The sequence below is a fragment of the Hemibagrus wyckioides genome, linkage group LG10 (assembly GCF_019097595.1).
Source record: "Hemibagrus wyckioides isolate EC202008001 linkage group LG10, SWU_Hwy_1.0, whole genome shotgun sequence".
Lineage (NCBI taxonomy): Eukaryota > Metazoa > Chordata > Actinopteri > Siluriformes > Bagridae > Hemibagrus > Hemibagrus wyckioides.
In genome coordinates, this window is record NC_080719.1 from 4,320,719 (window position 1) to 4,339,308 (window position 18,590).

Genomic DNA, 18,590 nt, shown 5'->3' on the forward strand with positions numbered 1-18,590 from the left:
GCTATTCTGAAACAGAGCATGAGTGTGCTGGAAAGTGTATACAATTTTTTTGGAGTGACAGCGTCTAAGAGGAAGCCATGAAGCCATGAAGCCATGAGTTGTTGCACCATCTAGTGGCGAAGTCTTTAATCAGTAGAAATAAACACATTCACATTTTGTAAAGTAAAAAAACAACAACAACAAAATCCATCAGCATTAGTAGTGAGGTAATGAGTATTTATACTTAATCACTGCAACTCATTTAACTATTAAAAAAAATGTTTTCAAAAATTCACAGTGTTTACTCTCTCAGTTTACTGACAGTACTGATCGTATTTTAGTTTGGCTCCCATTTTGGTTCCTTCTAGTTTCTTCTTGAACTGTTCATCCATCTGCTTGCTCTGAGCCTCGCTGAAGTGATTCTTCCAGTCTCCGACTTCACCTGGGAAAGAAAACAGAATGAGAAAAGATTCATATTTGGATAGATGCTCCTCAAAGTAGTCGTTATACTGTGTATCAGCAATCATTTCAGAGCTAAAACAAGGATCACAAGCTATTTAGGAGACGTTATAGTAGAAGATCTAAAATGTTTAATCAAATTTTTTTCATTTCTGCAAAACTAAGTAAGAGACCCAATAAGTTGCTTGAAAGCTCTTAGATATGATATGAAATAAGTGAAGCGGAGTAAACAGATATTTTTTGGTAACTAATATCCATGGGCCCCATGTCGCAACTTACAGGATTTAAAGGATACTTCCAGGACACTTTTGATAGATACTGACCACTGCAGACCGGGAACACCCCACACAAGCTGCAGTTTTGGAGATGCTCTGATCCAGTGGTCTAGCATAAACAATTCGGCCCTTCGTCAAACTCACTCAAATCCTTACGCTTGTCCATTTTTCCTGCTTCTAACACATCAACTTTGAGGACAAATTGTTCACTTGCTGCCTAATATATCCCACCCACTAACAGGTGCCATGATGAGGAGATCATCAGTCTTATTCACTTCACCTCTCACTGGTCATAATGTTATGCCTGATCGGTGTAGTTACCAAATAATTCCTAGTTACTAAATAAAACGTGTTCATGCTACTGCACTCTTTCCGTACCATAGCTATGACTGACAGGAGAGAGATCGTATCCCGTCCGTCCCACCCAGACACCACGGCCATTTTTGCTCTCTTGTTTCTCTTTATAGGGAGAACACTTTTCTGCTGTGTCCACTCAGGAGCATTTAATCACAATTTTATATGACTTGAAAGTAATGGCACCCTATAAATCGAGGACATTTTATTACGTGTCTCTTAGCTCTTAGCAGTTTTGTGGGTGTCACTAAACGTAAATCAACTGAGCTGAGAAGTCACTTAGTAATATACAGCTGATGTTTATCAAAATAAAGACGCCAGGAACAAGCACAAGAACCTGTCGTTCTGTGACCTAACACCATGAATCATTTATGACTGATTCATAGATACAGAATTAGACATGTAGATCATTTTGTTGCTGCGATGGCGCTCTTGAATACGTGCAAACTCTGCTAACTCTTCATTAATACTCAGACTGATTACCTTTTCGGAAAATGATGTTGGCAAAATTCCCATGACTAGTTTTGGAGTTTGAGCGCATGGCACTGAACGTGCTCTCTTCGGCGATCTGCTTGATCTGTTCGTCCGTCAGGGTGAAATTGAAGAAGTCTGTGATTTTCTTTACACCCTCCTCCAGGTTCTAAGAAAAGGTAATAGTATTATAGTATTATTTACTGCTACAGGTGGTCAAATGAGACAAGCTTATTATTATAATTCATTTACATTCCAGATCATACTACAGGCTTTAGAGTTTTATGTGAATATTAAATAAGGCGAATATTTCCTCTAAATCAAGTATAATCATTCACTGTCAGCTTTCGTTCCAGCTTTTTACCTCCTTTAGTTCCTCATAGGTGATAATCAGCACATTAGGGTCGTCCATGTATTTGTCCCAGCCCAGGGCGTGGTCAAAATATGAACCCCAGGCCACTATGTGTGAAATTCAGGCAAGTCTGAGACATCTATACTCTATATCAGTAAACATTATGATTGAACTCAGTAGCTCGAGAACGTTCACCTCACCTTCACCGGACATGAAGTCAGAGACAAACTTGTCCCAGGACTCTGCATTGGGCAGCACTGGGTTGTTGTTCGTGAAATGGTAATAAGAGACGGCGGTGTCCTTGGGGTTTCGAAAAACCACCAACAACTGAGGACAAACAACATTTTTAATGTGAAGGTGAAGAAAATCTACAAAATACAAGACAACATTTCCTGAGTATAGACTGAGTATAAAGACTGAGTGCCTGAAGTGAGCGATGTTATTTTTCAAGCAGATTGATTTTATAGTAAACATGCCCTTAAAACATTTAGTGTGTCTCAGTCACCTCGCTAGGACACTAATAAAGGAGGTGGCTCTCTCTCTCTCTCACCATCATGAAATTCTCAATGCAGTGGAACATTCACTGCCTAAAAAAATCCCACAATGCATCACAAGAGAAGAAGCCTTTATTATTACCACACATATATTACAGCACAGTGGAATTCTTTTCTTTGCTTATCTCAGCTAAGGAAGTTGGGGTCAGAGTACAGGGGCAGCTATGATGCAACACCCCTGAAGCAGGGAGGGTTAAGGGCCTTGCTCATTTGCCCAACAGTGGCAGCTTGGCAGTGCTGGGGCTTGAACCCCAACCATTTGATCAACAGCCTTGATGCCACTTAAGCTACCTCTGTACATCCCAAACTAGTAGCTTGTTATCATTGTTGTATCTCACAAATGACTAATGAGTATGTTTTTAATGTTATTTGACCTTACATATATATATATATATATATATATATATATATATATATATATATATACAGTTTGAGTCTATGGATGTACTATCCAGGGCCTGAGTGCACGACCTTGTGTATATGTGATACACCGAATCACTACCCAGGGTGCTAAAGATCTGATTGAGACACAGCCTACAGCATTTAGAAAGGGTTAAGTTTTAGTGTACTGAATAATTCATGATTGTTACTGTATTCTGAGGCAAATCACTAAACAATAAGCTGAGACTGGAGTGAAGGGCTGATGGTGTGATGACCGCTATTATCATAACAATGCCACTACGGTGAAACCTGGAGCCATGTGCTCTGTTACAAGCTGCAAAGTGCTTTTACACTGACCTTTATTTTCTTGAATGAAGCAGGGATGTCATCAGGGTGCAAATGAGTCGCAAGCAACCGCCTTGAAGGCAACTGGGCTAAATGCTACAATCAAGACAACAGAGAGAGAGAGAGAGAGAGAGAGAGAGAGAGAGAGAGAGAAAAGAAAAGAGCACAACATTTAATCCTGTGAGAAAAGACTGGAATGCAGAGCTTTGCAGCTGCACATCTAAAGTTGAAAGAAGGTCAGCTGAATGAGGTCAAGCAGGTTGACCAATAGTCACAAGTTTGGGGTAAACAAGGGAAGGGGGGTGGATGGGGGAGGGAAAAACATACAAGGAGGATAAAGTGTTGGTGGAAAAAATAGTCTGGTTGGCGAGAGAGTATATAAGGAAATAAGTATTCGACTGACAATATTCAATTTGGAAAAAACTAAAAAATAATAGAAGCAGCTCAAAAAAATATTGATTTTTCTGTCTCTAGAATGACAATGAAGTCAAGCAGCAGCCACATTTTTAGAGTTAAACCAGTTTTTATTATAAAAACAAAATTCGATCAAAAAAAGAGCAAACTAAGGCAAAAAATTTAAACACTCTCTCTTAATAAAAATCGTAAAAACGAAGCGAGGATGTTTGATACGATGCTTTCTCTACCATTTTAAGGGGATCTGTGCTACAATGCTTGTGGGAATCCCATGCTAGGGTAAATAGCTAGCGCTAGTAAGAGGGTTGTTATGGTTACATCATGCACGTTGTGTGTGTTTTTTTCATATCAGCACAAAAGCTGCTCCAAAAAGAAGTGAGAAAGCAAATATCAGTTTGCCCGCTCCTATATACCAACTAACTGATGAGAAAACAAAATCGTTCGGTATATAAGGGACGTTAAAGAATGGGGTTTGGGGTTCTTGGAACAATACAGACCTTCTGTCTTTCTGGAGTGTGGAACTCGATCAGCGGAGGTCCGTCAGGGAGAGTGTATGCACACGAAGACATGACTTTCCTCAACACTCCCACCAACCAGTTACAACCTGGAAGGAACAAATTCAGAGCTCGGTTTGCAGTCATTTTCGTTTTTGTGTATGTGTGTGCTCATGTAAACAGTGATTAGTCAGCAGTGTTGACACTAAGCATGCACACACACACACACACATGCCACTGTATGTTACAGAAGACTGTATAAACCCAGGGAATTTTTCACCTAACTGCAAGGCAAGATTTAGTATTGCTTAACACTGGTATTGTGAACACTGCTTTATTCTGGACTTAGAGACTACAGATCTGGAGTTACGCACTGTGTAACCTGATCCTTGGCATTTCCTCACATTCCAGCACTGAATGAGGGACTGAGAAGAAAGCAACAGCTAAAGATTTCTTTTATCCAAAAACCTTACTCACCACATTTGGGATAAGCCACCAGCATGACGTCATCCTCTCTGGCCTCCAGGTCCTTCAAGGCATCCAGGTTCTCCGGTGGACTCATGATGGTAGGGTAGAAGATCCCATTTCTCTTGTAAAGCTTCTCCTCATCCTTTTTATTCATGCCTTGTATCATACTGTTTCTTATGCTTGCTGCAAAAGTCTGGTCAGACATCTTGACACCTTGCTGCTGAGGACGCTAACTTCTCTGTCTACTGCTGGCTATAGAGTGGCGTGAGAGGAACTTTATGTGAGTGAGTGTGTGTGTGTGCGTGAGAGTGTGTGTGTGAGAGTGTGTGTGTGAGCGTGAGTGAGTAGGAAGGGCTCGCGTGAGAAAGAGCTGTTTCAGGTTACCTATTCATAGATCTCTGATCTAAAACAATGATTACATGGAGTGTGTGTTTTTTGTGAATGTAATTTCAACATTTCATATAACATTCATTATATATTATTAAGCACAAATTGTAATTTCATTATAATTAAAGGAATACTCATTTTTGTATCTCATCTGTACTGTATGTGTGATTAGCACACACAGGAATTTCAACACATTTTCTTTTAGTGAAAGAAGAACAATGAAAACCAGCTTAAGTCTAAGGGCAGCTAATAAAGGCGTTTATTGCTCCAGCCTTTTTGTTACACACATTCAGTGGCTAGAGATTTTTTTTTTTAGAAATAAAAACCGGAACATTTTAAACAACCTGAGATAAATGCATCAGACTGTCATCATTTTAAATGATTTCAATATTCAGGTTATTTTATTTTGTTCGCACTCATGCCTAGGGTTCCAGGTTCAAGCTTGCCTTCTTCCTCGTGTCACGTCCACCCACGCTATTACAGTGTGCATTTTTTTCCTCTTTGGATTATTGCTGTGTCATGTGATTATAACAGATATTACACCTAGATGAGGATGTGGGTGTGTCTTTCGGTGTAGAGTGTAGAGCGTAAAATGGAGCTGGTTTGGCTTGCGTGAGGTTGATTCTCTGCCAGAGGTTATGGAAGTTTATCCTAAACAGCTCCTCCTCTGCCCTCAGGTAACTCGTGCATGTTTCTCCAGGTTCCAGAGATACTACACACACACACACACACACACACACACACACAAAATATAAATAAAAACAGACATGCAAGCATGACACATCATTTTTTACATTCTTTTTAGCTGGACAGATTAGTGAAAAAAATCTAGGAAAGGATTTTTTTGTGTCATTTTTAAGCTTTTCTTTTACACAATACAATTAACTTTAAACTCACATTTGAATAGGAAAATCTCTGCTACAATAAATTTTTCATTTAAATCTTTTTTTATTTAATTCATTAAATGGCTTGTAATAATGTAATACATAACGTCCTGTGTTAAAAAATAGGGCTAGATTTTAAAATTTCAAATGCTGTAATTTCTATAGTAATTTTTTTTATATATTTCTCTAAAGCTGCTTTGTTAAAAAGTGTGAAGTTGCTAAAAGTGTTATGCAAATAAAACTGAATTGAATTAAACTGGGTGTGGAGGACTGAAAGAGAGATCAAAGGAGAATGACCAGACTTGGTCACTGGTTTGAGCTGCCAGGAAGTCTTTAGTCATTTAAATAAGCACTCTGTATACCTGTGGTGAGCAGAAAAGTATCTCAGAACAATCAAGACAAAGACAAAGAATTTCCTTGAGGTCAGCAGTCTCTAACCAACCCATTTGGCACCATTATATTTACATTTTAAAAGCCTTTGGCAGACACCCTTATCTATGGTGACTTACATTTGATCTCACTTTATTCAGCTGTGGGTTAAGGGCCTTGCTCAAGGGCCCAACAGTAACAGCTTGATTTGCCAGGAACAACCTTCTGATCAGTAGTCCAACGCCTTAACCAGTAAGCTACCAAAAGCAAAATCACAGAAATGATTTTAAGGCTTTTAACAGTACCTGAAGATCTTGACTTGTACATGATTCTATTGCATTACACTTCTACTGCATGATAAGCTACAGATAACCACAGGGTAATGCAGGGGTACAGGTTCCTAATAAAGTGGCCAGTGACTCTCTCTCTCTCTCTCTCTCTCTCTCTCTCTCTCTCTCTCTCTCTCACTCTCTTTCTCTCTCTCTTATATATTATAATATATATAATATATTATAATATATTATAATATTCACAATGTGACCAATTTGTCTGTGAACCTTTGAAAAGCTTTAGTTAAATGGAATATTTTAGAATACCAATACAACATCTGATGGGTTTCGGTATCGGTATCCTGAAAAACCAGTGCTCACATCTGAAACGTGTGAGCTTCACATACGGGAAAACGACACCCGATGTCTATCTGCGAATACCTGCCTGTCATCACCGACATTCTCTACTCATCTCCTCATCAAGTATCATACAATCCAGTTTATATTGTTAGTTATTGTCATTTATTATAGTTACTCTTACTTAATATCCCCTCATACACCTTGGTTCTTTGGCATATTTACATTTTCTGTTATTGACCGTACTCAAATAATTGTTTCTTCTTGAGGGAAAAATATTTTAATAATAATAATTCTAAAACATGTCCATGTTATAGATTTTATTTATCAGAACATGCCACACAAAATATATCATCAAAGATGGTTTTAGGGGAAAAAAAGTTGTTTTTAAAATCTTTTTTGTCCAAAAAGAAAATATATTTACATAATACTAAATGTCCATGACAATAAAGTATATCCTATCTAATAAACAAGATAGCAACAAATACAGTTTTTATTTATTTTTGAAAACATCTTTGTTAGTTTTATTTGATTTGATATTATGAGTGTGTAGAAAATGTAGAAAGAAAAGCCTGAGATCTGAATATGCTTCATCTGTCACCGTCAGCCATGGGATGAACAATTATTGTGATTTTAGCTATCTACAGTATATTGGAGTTACACATACAGTGGAACCTCGGCATACGAATTTAATCTGTTCTGGAGGCGAGTTCTTAAGGCGAAAATGTGTATTGTGAAACAAATTTTTCTATAAGAAATTATATAAATGCAGATAATCCGTTCCACCCAAAAATATGACCAATACGAAGCGTATATAAACTGTATGGCTGCTTAAAAGAATTGACCCAAGCCAAGCATTCCATGTCAAGGGTCCTGACAGGAAGTCGTGCCACCAAGCTTGGGCTACAAATAGAACAGACCGCCCACACCACCAATCTGTCCACAAAAAAACACCCGTAAAATCACCTAGCTTTTGAACGCATGCTGAAAGCAACGCTGGAATCGTGGGTTGACTCTTTCCAGCTTTCACTGCCTGAATAAAAATTCGTAAAATTTGTAAACTCGCTTCGGTTGGCTTTGCTCGGCTTTCCACTGACGCTAACAAGTTTTGAACAGCTCCCGGACGGTTCAGTTCGGTTCGTATGCCAAAAATGCTCCGTATGCCGATGCAAATTTCTTGCAAAATTTCAATACTTAAGGTGAAAATTCAGGAAAGCAATCGTATACCGAGGTTCCACTGTCCTGTTAGATTCTGTATTTGTACTCATTATTTGTGTATAAATCAAAAACAAAAACAGTCCTAGTTTACAATGTTTATTCTTTCAGATTACTGACAGTACTGCTCGTATTTTAGTTTGGCTCCCAGTTTGGTTCCTTCTAGTTTCTTCTTGAACTCTTCATCCATCTGCTTGCTCTGAGCCTCGCTGAAGTGATTCTTCCAGTCTCCGACTTCACCTGGGAAAGAAATCAGAATGAGAAAACTGGATCAAGTTAAACGTTAAATGTTTAGTGCATTGTCAATATAACATGCATACAGTCAGGTACATAAATATTTAAATGCCAAGTACAATCTATTGGTATTACATAGTGTGTTAGAGTTATTATAGAATACAGAACTTTCTAGAAGTATCTTAATATTCTAGTTAAGGCAATGTGTTTGTTACATTGATAAAAGACTTTTTTTGAGTCTGGTGCGAAGGTTGAATAAAAGAAAAGTCTTTAAAGATATATAATAACAGCCCCCCCCTTTAAGGGACCAAACAGAAAAAAGTCATTTTTAATACACGGGTGCAAATTCTTTGTGGTCAGTTACTGCCTGAAGTCTGGAAACCACAGAAATCACCAGACTGATATCGCTGGGTTTCCTCCCTGGTGATTCTGTGCTAGGTCTTTAGTGCAGCTGGCTTCATTTCCTGTCTGTTCTTGGGGAACTTCTGTTTTAAGTAAAATGCATGCTCAATTAAATTTATGTCCAATGATTAACTTGGTCACTGCATAATATTCCACTTCTTTGCTTTAAAAGGGGGTTGTTTTACACTAATGTCTAGATATTTATGTACCTGTGTGTGTGTGTGTCAGATAAAACCTCCGTATCATACGGTTCATCGACTGTGTTAATGCATTTAGTTCAGCGTTATTTGTAGATCTGTGTCTTATGTAGCACCATGATCCTGAAGGAACATTGTTTTGTTTCAGTGTTTACAGCGATATACAGTTCAAATGAAGCGATACCTTAGTTAAGTAGCATATACATTACTGCACAGTGAAATTCTTTCTTCACATATCCCATCCTTAGAGGGTTTAGGTCAGAGCACAGGGTCAGCCATGATACAGCACCCCTAGAGCATGGGAGGTTGAGGACCTTGCTCAGGGACCCAACAGTGCCAGCTTGACTGTGCTAGGGCTGGAACCCCAATCAACAACCCAGAGCATTAACCACTTGACCTACCACCTCCCCACAAATACCTTACAACACCCGGTATTCTAAGACAGTCTCCCATCCCGATACTAACCAGGCCTGATTCTGCTTAGCTTACAAGTTCACATAAGATCAGGCATCATGCACAGTGGTATGGCTGTAAGCCAAAGCCATAAGTTTACGGTGTTGGACCACTGAGCAGAAAGTTGTGAGTTTGAATCCCAGTTCCACCAAGCTTCCACTGCTGGACCCTTCCCTTAACCCTCAACTCATGAGGGTGTCTGCCAAATGCTGTAAATGACAATAAAAGCTACTTGACTTCACTCTTTTTGAGATCACTCTTACAAGGTTTTGAATGAACCCATCCCACACCGTTAATGCTCGGCTTAATTACCTTTCCTGAAAAAGACTTTACCAAACTTTCCATAAGCAGTTGTCGAGCTCGTCAGCATGACCTTAAACGTGCTCTCTCCGGCAATCCCCTGGACCTGTTCATCCGTCAGAGAGAAGCTGAAGAAGTCTGAGATTTTCTTTACACTCTCAAGCAGGTTCTAATAAAGGTGGAAAAAGCATTTTTGTGTTAGTTGCTGCCAGGGGCGTTTTTAGGATTTGAAAACATCAGGGGCTGAGCCCGAAACATCAGGGGCTAATTAGGGAGAGACGGTAAGCAAGAATAACACGGTTTGCAAGGGCATTTTTAAGTAATATTGTTTAATAATAAACACAAATGAACACAAATAGCATGCAACCTTAGAAAATTTCATTCAGTCTTTTTTCTGACTCCTCCCATCATTTCAGAGTCTTGCTACTAAAAAGGAGTTCATTAAATTCATGACATTTTCTCTCACACAGGTATGCCATGCAATATTATGTCTTTTATAGCTTGTGTGTGAAGCAGTGCCATGTAGATCCTTATTAATTTTATTATTTTACAATAATCTATATTATACCTGCACCTCTTATTTCATTCCTTATTTATGCTGGCACTACTGTATGTATTATTCTTTGTTTATTTATTAATTTTTTTTTGCCTCTCTTCTCTTCTTGTTCTCTCATCACTCATTTTCTTATCTGTGCTTGTATCTTGTCTACTTCATGCTCTTGGTGATTCTTCTATCCTGTTTCTTTGAGGGTGGAATCATCAGAGAGTATCTCTGAGACTTGACTTGAGCAAAAAGGTCAATCACCATACTAGTATTTCTAGTGCTGAGAATTCCTTTTTCTATTGACAGAACAGCCAAATGATGGAGTCTGTTCTGGTCCATTGTTCACCTAAGCCATGTCTGGATTTTAACTTAAATACTGCATTAGTTGAATAATAGAAAGTCATGATGTTCAGACTGTAATGTCTTAGCACTTTAACAGTTTATATTTTATTTAATTTATTCTTATTTAATTTAAGTACATCTTGGGTATGGAATAATATTCAAAAGGGTCCTTATGTCAGGGGTTTTCATAATCAGAGACAGTGGGCCTCCTTTCTGACACAACATACATTTGTTTATCAACTTTGTTAACATTAAAAATTAATGTTTCTGACCGTTTGAGCACGCATGCGGAGAGAGATGTCAGTCAAAATCACGCACAGTAATGATAAGCCCTAGTAACGCCTTATATTGATATTGAATAGATAGATATTGAATAAGGAACATATAAACTGTTGTACTCTGAACACTGTATATGTATAATACTTATGCTAAAACTCAAGCTTGGACAGCTTGGATCAAGAAATTATTTATTTATTTATTTATTTATTTATTTATTTATTTATTTATTTACCTCCTTTAGCTCCTCATAGGTGACAATCAACACATTAGGGTCATCCATGCATTTCTCCCAGCCCAGGGCGTGGTCAAAATATGAACCCCAGGCCACTGTGTGTACAAATCAGGTTAGTCTGAGACTCAATTATCTTAAAACAAACAAATAAACAAACAAATAAATAAATAAACATTATGATCGAACTCGAGTAGCTCAAGAACGTTCACCTCACCTTCACCGGACATGAAGTTGGAGAAGAACTTGTCCCAGGACTGGTCATTGGGCAGCACTGGGATGTTGTTCATGAAATGGTAATAAGAGACGACGGTGTCTTTAGGGTTTCGAAAAACCACCAACATCTGAGGACAAACAACATTTTTAATGTGAAGGTGAAATTTTTTTTACAAAATTCAAGAATCCCCGGAACTGAATTCATGTAAATGATCTGAAAAGTATGATTTTTAAAAAAAAAATTTTAAAGTCCCACCGGATAGCTGATTAAGGCTGAATAATTGTGTGTGCATTTAGTTTAATAATAATGAGACTTAATGATTAAATATTAAGTGGAACTGCAGTGCTCTCACACTGACCTTTGTATTATTGTTCTTGAATGAAACAGGAATGTCATCAGGGTGCAAATGTGTTGCAAAAAGTCGCCGTGATTGCATCTGAGACATAATCTGCAAAGACAAACATTGGAAAAATGAACCAGCAGATATTTTACATGGAATGCTTGTCGGAATACACATTGTATTTGGTAGCAGAGCTTGCAAAGTGACGTCAAGCTGTGAAGCATGTTTATGGAGGGAGTGTAAGGGATTAAATGACTAAACAGGTAGAAATATTTGTCATAAACAATGCAAAAAATTAACAGGGGCCTAATTTATCGATTGTGTATATGCATAGTTTTGCATGTGCAGAGGATGTATGTATATTGTGTAACAGCGGGTAAACTATACAGAGCTTCTAAAGTATATCACGTGCGGTCTATTATATGAGCATCACTAAAAGAGTGCTTACGAGATGCAGACAGATGACAGAGACATAATGTAAAGTAATATCGTATAAACAACAGAGATTGTCTTTTTTTGAAAATATGGCTCAAGCAGGCTACTCTGCCTTTAAAAATAGGACTGCTGTTTACCATATATGGTCGTTTGTGGGCGTTTTTATGCAAATGAGCATGGCTGAACGTGCCTGAGCACGTCAATTTAGTACGTGTGGGACGACCATTCGTACAGCTGTGATACTTTGCAATTTGCGTGTTTCTGTATTTGTATTCTTGTGTGTATACAGGCGAGTCTTCTACATGAATTTAGTACTTGTTTTACACACACTTTGATTAGTGTGACCCCAGGAATCAGAGATGTTAGCAAAACTAGACAGCAAGGCAAAGGCAGAGACATAATTAAACAATTTAAGATCGTGATAGCAATCTGGGATACAAACAGCTCATAATTCTCGCAACCGACAAACAAACTATAAGAATTCATGACCCCCGCATAGTCCAAGGGCTTTTTATACTGTACAAACAGGAACCGTGTAGTACAACAGAAGAACTGATTCAAAATGTAAGAGACGGTGCCCTCTGGCAGGCTGGAGGGGATCCAATCAGTGTCCAATCAGGTTGCAAGGTGAGAAAATCCCAGGAGTGAAAAATCAAAAATACGATTATATTGCCAAAAGTTTTGGGACACCCCTCCAAATCAGCGAATTCAGGTGTTGTTTTCAGGGGTCAAGCTTGGCCCCTTAGTTCCAGTAAAAAGAAACTCTTAATGCTTCTTAAAGACATTTTGGACAATTTCATGCTCCCAACTTTGTGCAGTCATGTTGGAACAGGAAGAGGTCATCCCCAAACTGTTCCCACAAAGTTGGGAGCATAAAATTGTCCAAAATATCTTGGTATACTGAAGCATTAAGAGGTCCTTTCACTGGAACTAAGGGGCCGATCCCAAGCCCTGAAAAACAACACCTGAATTCAATGATTTGGAGGGGTGTCCCAAAACCTTTGGCAATACAGTGTATTTGGGATGGAGACTAGATACATTTCCAGTTTTCCATGAAAGCAGCTCCTCTTCAGATTTTTGTTTTAGAGATATATAATAAATCCAAACTAGATAGAGCCTGATGTGTCAAACCCCTGCTCAACATGATGCTTTCACTACCATAAATTAGCCTAGGCTAGTAAGTTAGCAGTGAACTGTTAATTGGGTTGTTATGGTTACAGTATCACATTGAGTGAGGTTATTCTTTATAGCAACAAAAAAGATGTTCCAAAAACCCAAGTGTGAAAGCAGCCTAGCATTTGCTTTCCTACAGTGGAATACTAATCGGGGCTTTCAGTATAAAGGGGACGTTTTGTCCACTTAAACTCATGCTTGGAGGTTTCTGGCACAAAACAGACCTTCTGTGTTTCTGGAGAGTGGAACTCGATCAGCGGGGCCCCTTCAGGGAGTGTGTATCCACATGTAGTCATAATTTTCTTCAACACTCCAACCATCCAGTTACAGCCTGAAACAAATTCAGAGCTCAAAGATGACTCTGTTTGCGGTTTCATTTGTACTTGAAAAGTAAACAGTGATTACTCAGCAGTGTTCGACACAAAGCCCCTACACACACACATGCGTACCCTGGCAGCGTTGCACAACATCCTAGGAAACTGTGGAATTTTTCACTAACGTAAGGCGAGGCTTAGTATTTCATAACACTGGTATTACGAACACTGCTACACGTTGGACTTAGGAACTCTAAATTACAGAACTGGAGTTGTTGTGTATGGTGTAACCTGATCCTTGCCATTTCCCTTATTTCCTCACATTCCAGCACCGAATGAGAGACCTGCTCTGCTTACATAGAGCTGCACAAACAGCTCTGCACAAAAGAAAACACCAGCTGAGATTTCTTTTATCCAAAACCTTAAGTCTTTCTCACCACATTTGGGATAAGCCACCAGCATGACATCATCCCCTCTGGCCTCCAGGTCCTTCAAGGCATCCAGGTTCTCCGGTGGGCTCATGATCGTAGGGTAGAGGATCCCATTTCTCTTGTAAAGCTTCTCCTCGTCCTTCATAGTCATGCCTCGGTCCATTTTGGACTTTGCTGCAGATTTTGGATCAGTCATCTTCTTCCTGTTGCTCCAGGCACGAGATCTCGCCTACTGCTGAGAGTGTGAGAGGGAGTATATATAGTGTGTGCGTGTGTGTGTGTGTGTGTGTGCGTGTGTGTGTGCGTGTGTGTGTATGCGTGTGTGTGCGTGTGTGTGTGCGTGTGTGTGCGTGTGTGTGCGTGTGTGTGTGTGTGTGTGCGTGTGCGTGTGTGTGTGTGTGTGTGTGTGTGCGTGTGTGTGTGCGTGTGTGTGTGTGTGTGTGTGTGTGCGTGTGTGTGGAGGTGGGCAGGAGTGTGTGTGTGTTTGTATAGTATGTCTGTGTTTGTAAGGGCTTGCGTGCGAAACTGCTGTTTTGGTGTCTCAGATTAGTTACTTATCTACAGATCTTTGACTTAGATTAATTATTACATGGATTTTAGCAATATTCGGGGTCCAAGCACCAACCTGTACTGTTATTATTATTATTATTATTATTATTATTATTATTATTATTATTATTATTATTATTATTATTATTATTATTGAATGTGTAGCATTACTTCAAGTGTGTCTTTCCCTTTAACCATGTAAGCTGAAAGTGTATATATATACACTACCAGTCAAAAGTTTGGACACACCTTTTAATTCAATGTTTTTTGGGATTTATTTTCTACATTCTAGAACAATACTGGAGATTTCAAAACTATGAAATAACTCACATGGACTTCAGTAATCCATATGTAATGACAACAAAAAACAGTCAGTTGTTATTTTAAGACACGAGGGTCAGGTGTTCTGGAATAGTTCTTGCAAGAACAGTATTGTCAAGTGCATTTGCAAAACCCATCAAGCACCATGATGAAACTGGCTCACATGAAGACCATCCCAGTAAAGCAAGACCAAAACTGACCTCTGCTGCAGAGGAGAAGTTCATTTAGAGTGACCAGCCTCAGAAATCACCAATTAACAGCACCTCAGATTAGAGGCGTTATGAAGGCTTTACAGAGCATCAGTAGCAGACATATCTCAATATCAACTGTTCAAACGACATTATTGTGGATTTCGGCCGACTTCAGCATTGTTTTACAATGTAGAAAGAAATAAACATCAGGAAAGACCATGGAATTAGAAGGTGTGTCCAAACTTTTGACTGGTGGTAGTATAGTCCCCCTCTCATATATATATATATATATATATATATATATATATATATATATATATATATATATATATATATATATATATATATATATATATATATATATATATATATATATATATATATAGGGGAACAACTTCTCTATAATCAAGTGTGTTAATGAAGAAATAAAGAAATAAAAACTCCTTGGTTTACACTATAGTATGTGCTAGTGCGGGTCAATTCAATTTAATTTTCTTTGTATAGAGCTTTTACCAAAATAAAAGACAATAGATGGTTATTATGGTTAAACAAAATGTATTTATTTTATTTATTTTATTTTCGGTGTGTGATCATCTTTACTACAATGTACTTTTTTTCTGGATTTTTTGCTGTGTCATATGACCTTAACAGATGGGGGTGTGTCTTTTGATGTGTGTGTGTGTGTGTGTGTGTGTCTTGTTTTGTCTAGTAATGCACATAAAGTTTACTCAGTGTAGAGTGGCTTCTCTTTCTGTTCATCCTGTACCTTCAGTATTAATTTAGTACTAATTATTCTGCTCTTAACATCTGCATTGCTTATTAACATCTGTATTGCTTGTTATTGCTTGAAGCGCAGGATTCACTGACATATTCATAACATGTCTGTAGTGTTGAGAAACTAATATAAGAAAAGAAGAAAAGTTTCAAGCTGTGAATATTTTATGCACCAAGTAGTGAAAAAGTTGAGTTTAGGCAACAAATTATTTATTCATGCATTAAGGTTTAGTAAAAGGTTCAAGGAAAAGATGCACACAAGGAATAATGTTCAACATTTAATATTAGTTTAATATAAAATTGAACTTAATTAAAAAAGGGATAATGTGGTCTTAATGAGGTTAAGGAATTATTGAGGATACAACTCGTATTTTTTATTTTTTTTACCAAATAATAAGGTTCTATCTGTATTTAGAAATGATGTTAATCATTTCAAGTAAAATTGGACTACTCTAAATAAAATATTTTGTTGTGTGAGTGAGTAATGGCCAGTAGAGGTCAGTGTTATCACAGGACAACGTTAAATTTTGAGTCGCGGTCAATGGCTTTTCCGGATCTTTACAGCGACTTCAGATCATTTGACTCAGTTCACTAGGAAGAGTCGACTCTTTGGGCTCGACACAACTCAATACCATTTCCCCTTCTAGAATTATATCTAGAAAAAAATATTTTTCTACTTTTGAGTTTTTCTTTTCTTTTCTATTAATGTTTAATTGTTTAATTGATTAATTGTTTTATTAAAAATAATGGCACGTTGCATTTTGTCCCCTAAACGCTATTTAAATAATTTAACAGCTGTTGAAAACAGGAAGATATTTTGATGAAATTACACTACAACAGTCACAAGACATACATCTATGAACAAGCAAAAAATACCCTTTAAAAAAAACCCTATATTGTGTATTCGATTCAGCTCGCACGTTCACCTAAAAGAACAGATTCAAAGAGTCGACTCGACCCAGAACGACTCATCACTTTTAACGAGAGCTTTTGATACAAAGATTTTATATGACATCCATTGTCAATGTATCAGTGGTCAGAAAATCCTTCCAGTTGTCTGTCCAGGCCTGGCTGTGCAGCAAGTTTTGCATTTGATCATGGCTTCTTTTTTCAGTCAGTCGACTGTAGATGTACTGTTTATGCAGCAATGCTAAAGGATGTGTTTAATCTCCTCTTAGGGAATTAATCCATGCAGCACTACAGTGGGACTGTCTGGATAATCAGCTTTCTGTTAAAGAGAGGATGGAAATGAATGACCCATCTGCTGGCGAGATAGACCGGTGAAGCCATTCATGTATTCATCACCCACATGTACACTCCCTGCTTCATTAAATTTTTTGACATAATTAAGATTAAGATTACAAATTAAGATGCAACTTATTATAAAAGTAAAAGAATGACAAGGAATAATATTATAATATTTTTATTCCAATAAAACGCATTCATTTTATTAAATGTTTTTTTAATATTTTGTTTAATTTTCTGCCATTTGGCAGACAACTTTATACTGGGATTTGAACTCACAACCTTTTAAGCATTACGCTAACACTTTAACCACTATTCTACCTCATCCCCTCATCCCCAATTCCCACCCACATGCCAGCTCTCTTTCGTACAACAACCAAACAGAGAGGGTGAAGGTTAAGACGCATTCTTCACATTCTTCAACATTCAACATTCTTCTGCATGCATGAGCTCCCAGCTGGCTCCCAAAAGGAAATGAACATGACTTGTGATTTCCTGATGATAAAGTGAATGATTTATCTTCTTGCAACAATAAGGAGAGTCAAGGTTGATCTTGGAGATGATTTGTACGTAGTATGTTACTTGTATAAAACAGCAGATATCATACTGTATGTGTCCAATACAAATTTCCTTCGGGACAATAAAGTTTATCTTATCTTATCTTATCTTATCTTATCTTATCTTATCTTATCTTATCTTATCTTATCTTATCTTATCTCATCTTATCTTATGATCTTGGTCCACTCCTCTATACAACACCTTGTGTGTATCTCAGGCTTGGGCATGTGGACATTTTCATTCATTCGGACCACATTTTTCATCCAGATCTGACATGGACTTTGTATTGAGTTGGTATGTAACCTCCTAGCAAGAGGCAACAAGATTTGTCTTTGTACTAATCAGAGTTTATAATAGCGCCTGAACCACCAGATCACTGATACACCACCATTTTATAATGAGTTTGCAAGCTTTTATTTCTATTCAGTCCCTGTTTTTTCACCTTATAGCCCAATGGCACTCATGGATAAAGAGTTAGAGACTCTTCATAACAATTAATGCAGATTTCGTAGAATTCCATAACACCCAAAACATTTATTTGGCCTGGATGTTGCTGCTCGTTGCTTCCTTCAGCATTCTCCGCACCATGCTCAGAGGTCCAAGGAATTCGAACCTTTTAACCTTTTTTATTGTGGCTGGGATTGTGCTTAATCAGATCTTTTTTGCTTTGTTTTGTTTTGTTCTATGATGGAGATGGATCACAAAGAGTTTAAATATGTACAAACTCAGATGTGCTCAAAGTCGAAAGCAGAGTTTATGGAAAGTGAGAGCAAAGACAGAAAAGAGAAAGTACAATGACATTATTATTATTATTATTATTATTATTATTATTATTAACAATATTATTATTGTTAGTAATAATAATAAACATATTATATTCTAGGAAGTGTAATTATTTTTCTTCTGTTGTCTGAGTATCAAATTTGAATAATTGTGTTCTTTTATACATTTTTTTAATAATTAGGTCATTTATTTATTTTTTGGAAGGGTGCCAGTACTTTTGGATTTGACCACAAATGTAGATGAGGTGTCTTC

At 37.6% G+C, this 18,590-nt stretch overlaps 2 protein-coding genes across 2 annotated transcripts; both read right to left on the reverse strand.

Moving 5' to 3' along the window:
- Positions 1 to 98: 98 nt before the first annotated feature.
- Positions 99 to 4,858, reverse strand: sult6b1 (sulfotransferase family, cytosolic, 6b, member 1). The gene is made up of 7 exons (XM_058401337.1): positions 4,556 to 4,858; positions 4,082 to 4,188; positions 3,183 to 3,266; positions 2,091 to 2,217; positions 1,903 to 1,997; positions 1,551 to 1,707; positions 99 to 421 (listed from the first exon to the last, which is right to left on the reverse strand). The coding sequence occupies exons 1-7, from the start codon at positions 4,749 to 4,751 to the stop codon at positions 294 to 296; spliced, it is 894 nt and encodes a 297-aa protein (XP_058257320.1). The 5' UTR covers positions 4,752 to 4,858; the 3' UTR covers positions 99 to 293.
- A 3,254-nt stretch (positions 4,859 to 8,112) lies between these two features.
- Positions 8,113 to 14,253, reverse strand: LOC131360687 (sulfotransferase 6B1-like). Its single transcript, XM_058401336.1, has 7 exons — positions 13,924 to 14,253; positions 13,397 to 13,503; positions 11,583 to 11,672; positions 11,225 to 11,351; positions 11,011 to 11,105; positions 9,626 to 9,782; positions 8,113 to 8,267 (listed from the first exon to the last, which is right to left on the reverse strand). The coding sequence occupies exons 1-7, from the start codon at positions 14,111 to 14,113 to the stop codon at positions 8,140 to 8,142; spliced, it is 894 nt and encodes a 297-aa protein (XP_058257319.1). The 5' UTR covers positions 14,114 to 14,253; the 3' UTR covers positions 8,113 to 8,139.
- Between the last annotated feature and the right edge of the window lie 4,337 nt (positions 14,254 to 18,590).

Coding starts and splice junctions, on each gene's coding strand:
- sult6b1 (XM_058401337.1), bottom strand. CDS start 4,751: ATGTCTGACCAGACTTTTGCAGCAAGCATAAGAAACAGTATGATACAA. Junction 1,708..1,902: donor CCTATGAGGAACTAAAGGAG/GTAAAAAGCTGG, acceptor ACCTTTTCTTAG/AACCTGGAGGAGGGTGTAAA. Junction 422..1,550: donor CAACATCATTTTCCGAAAAG/GTAATCAGTCTG, acceptor TTTCTTTCCCAG/GTGAAGTCGGAGACTGGAAG.
- LOC131360687 (XM_058401336.1), bottom strand. CDS start 14,113: ATGACTGATCCAAAATCTGCAGCAAAGTCCAAAATGGACCGAGGCATG. Junction 11,352..11,582: donor TCAAGAACAATAATACAAAG/GTCAGTGTGAGA, acceptor GTTTGTCCTCAG/ATGTTGGTGGTTTTTCGAAA. Junction 8,268..9,625: donor TAAAGTCTTTTTCAGGAAAG/GTAATTAAGCCG, acceptor TTTCTTTCCCAG/GTGAAGTCGGAGACTGGAAG.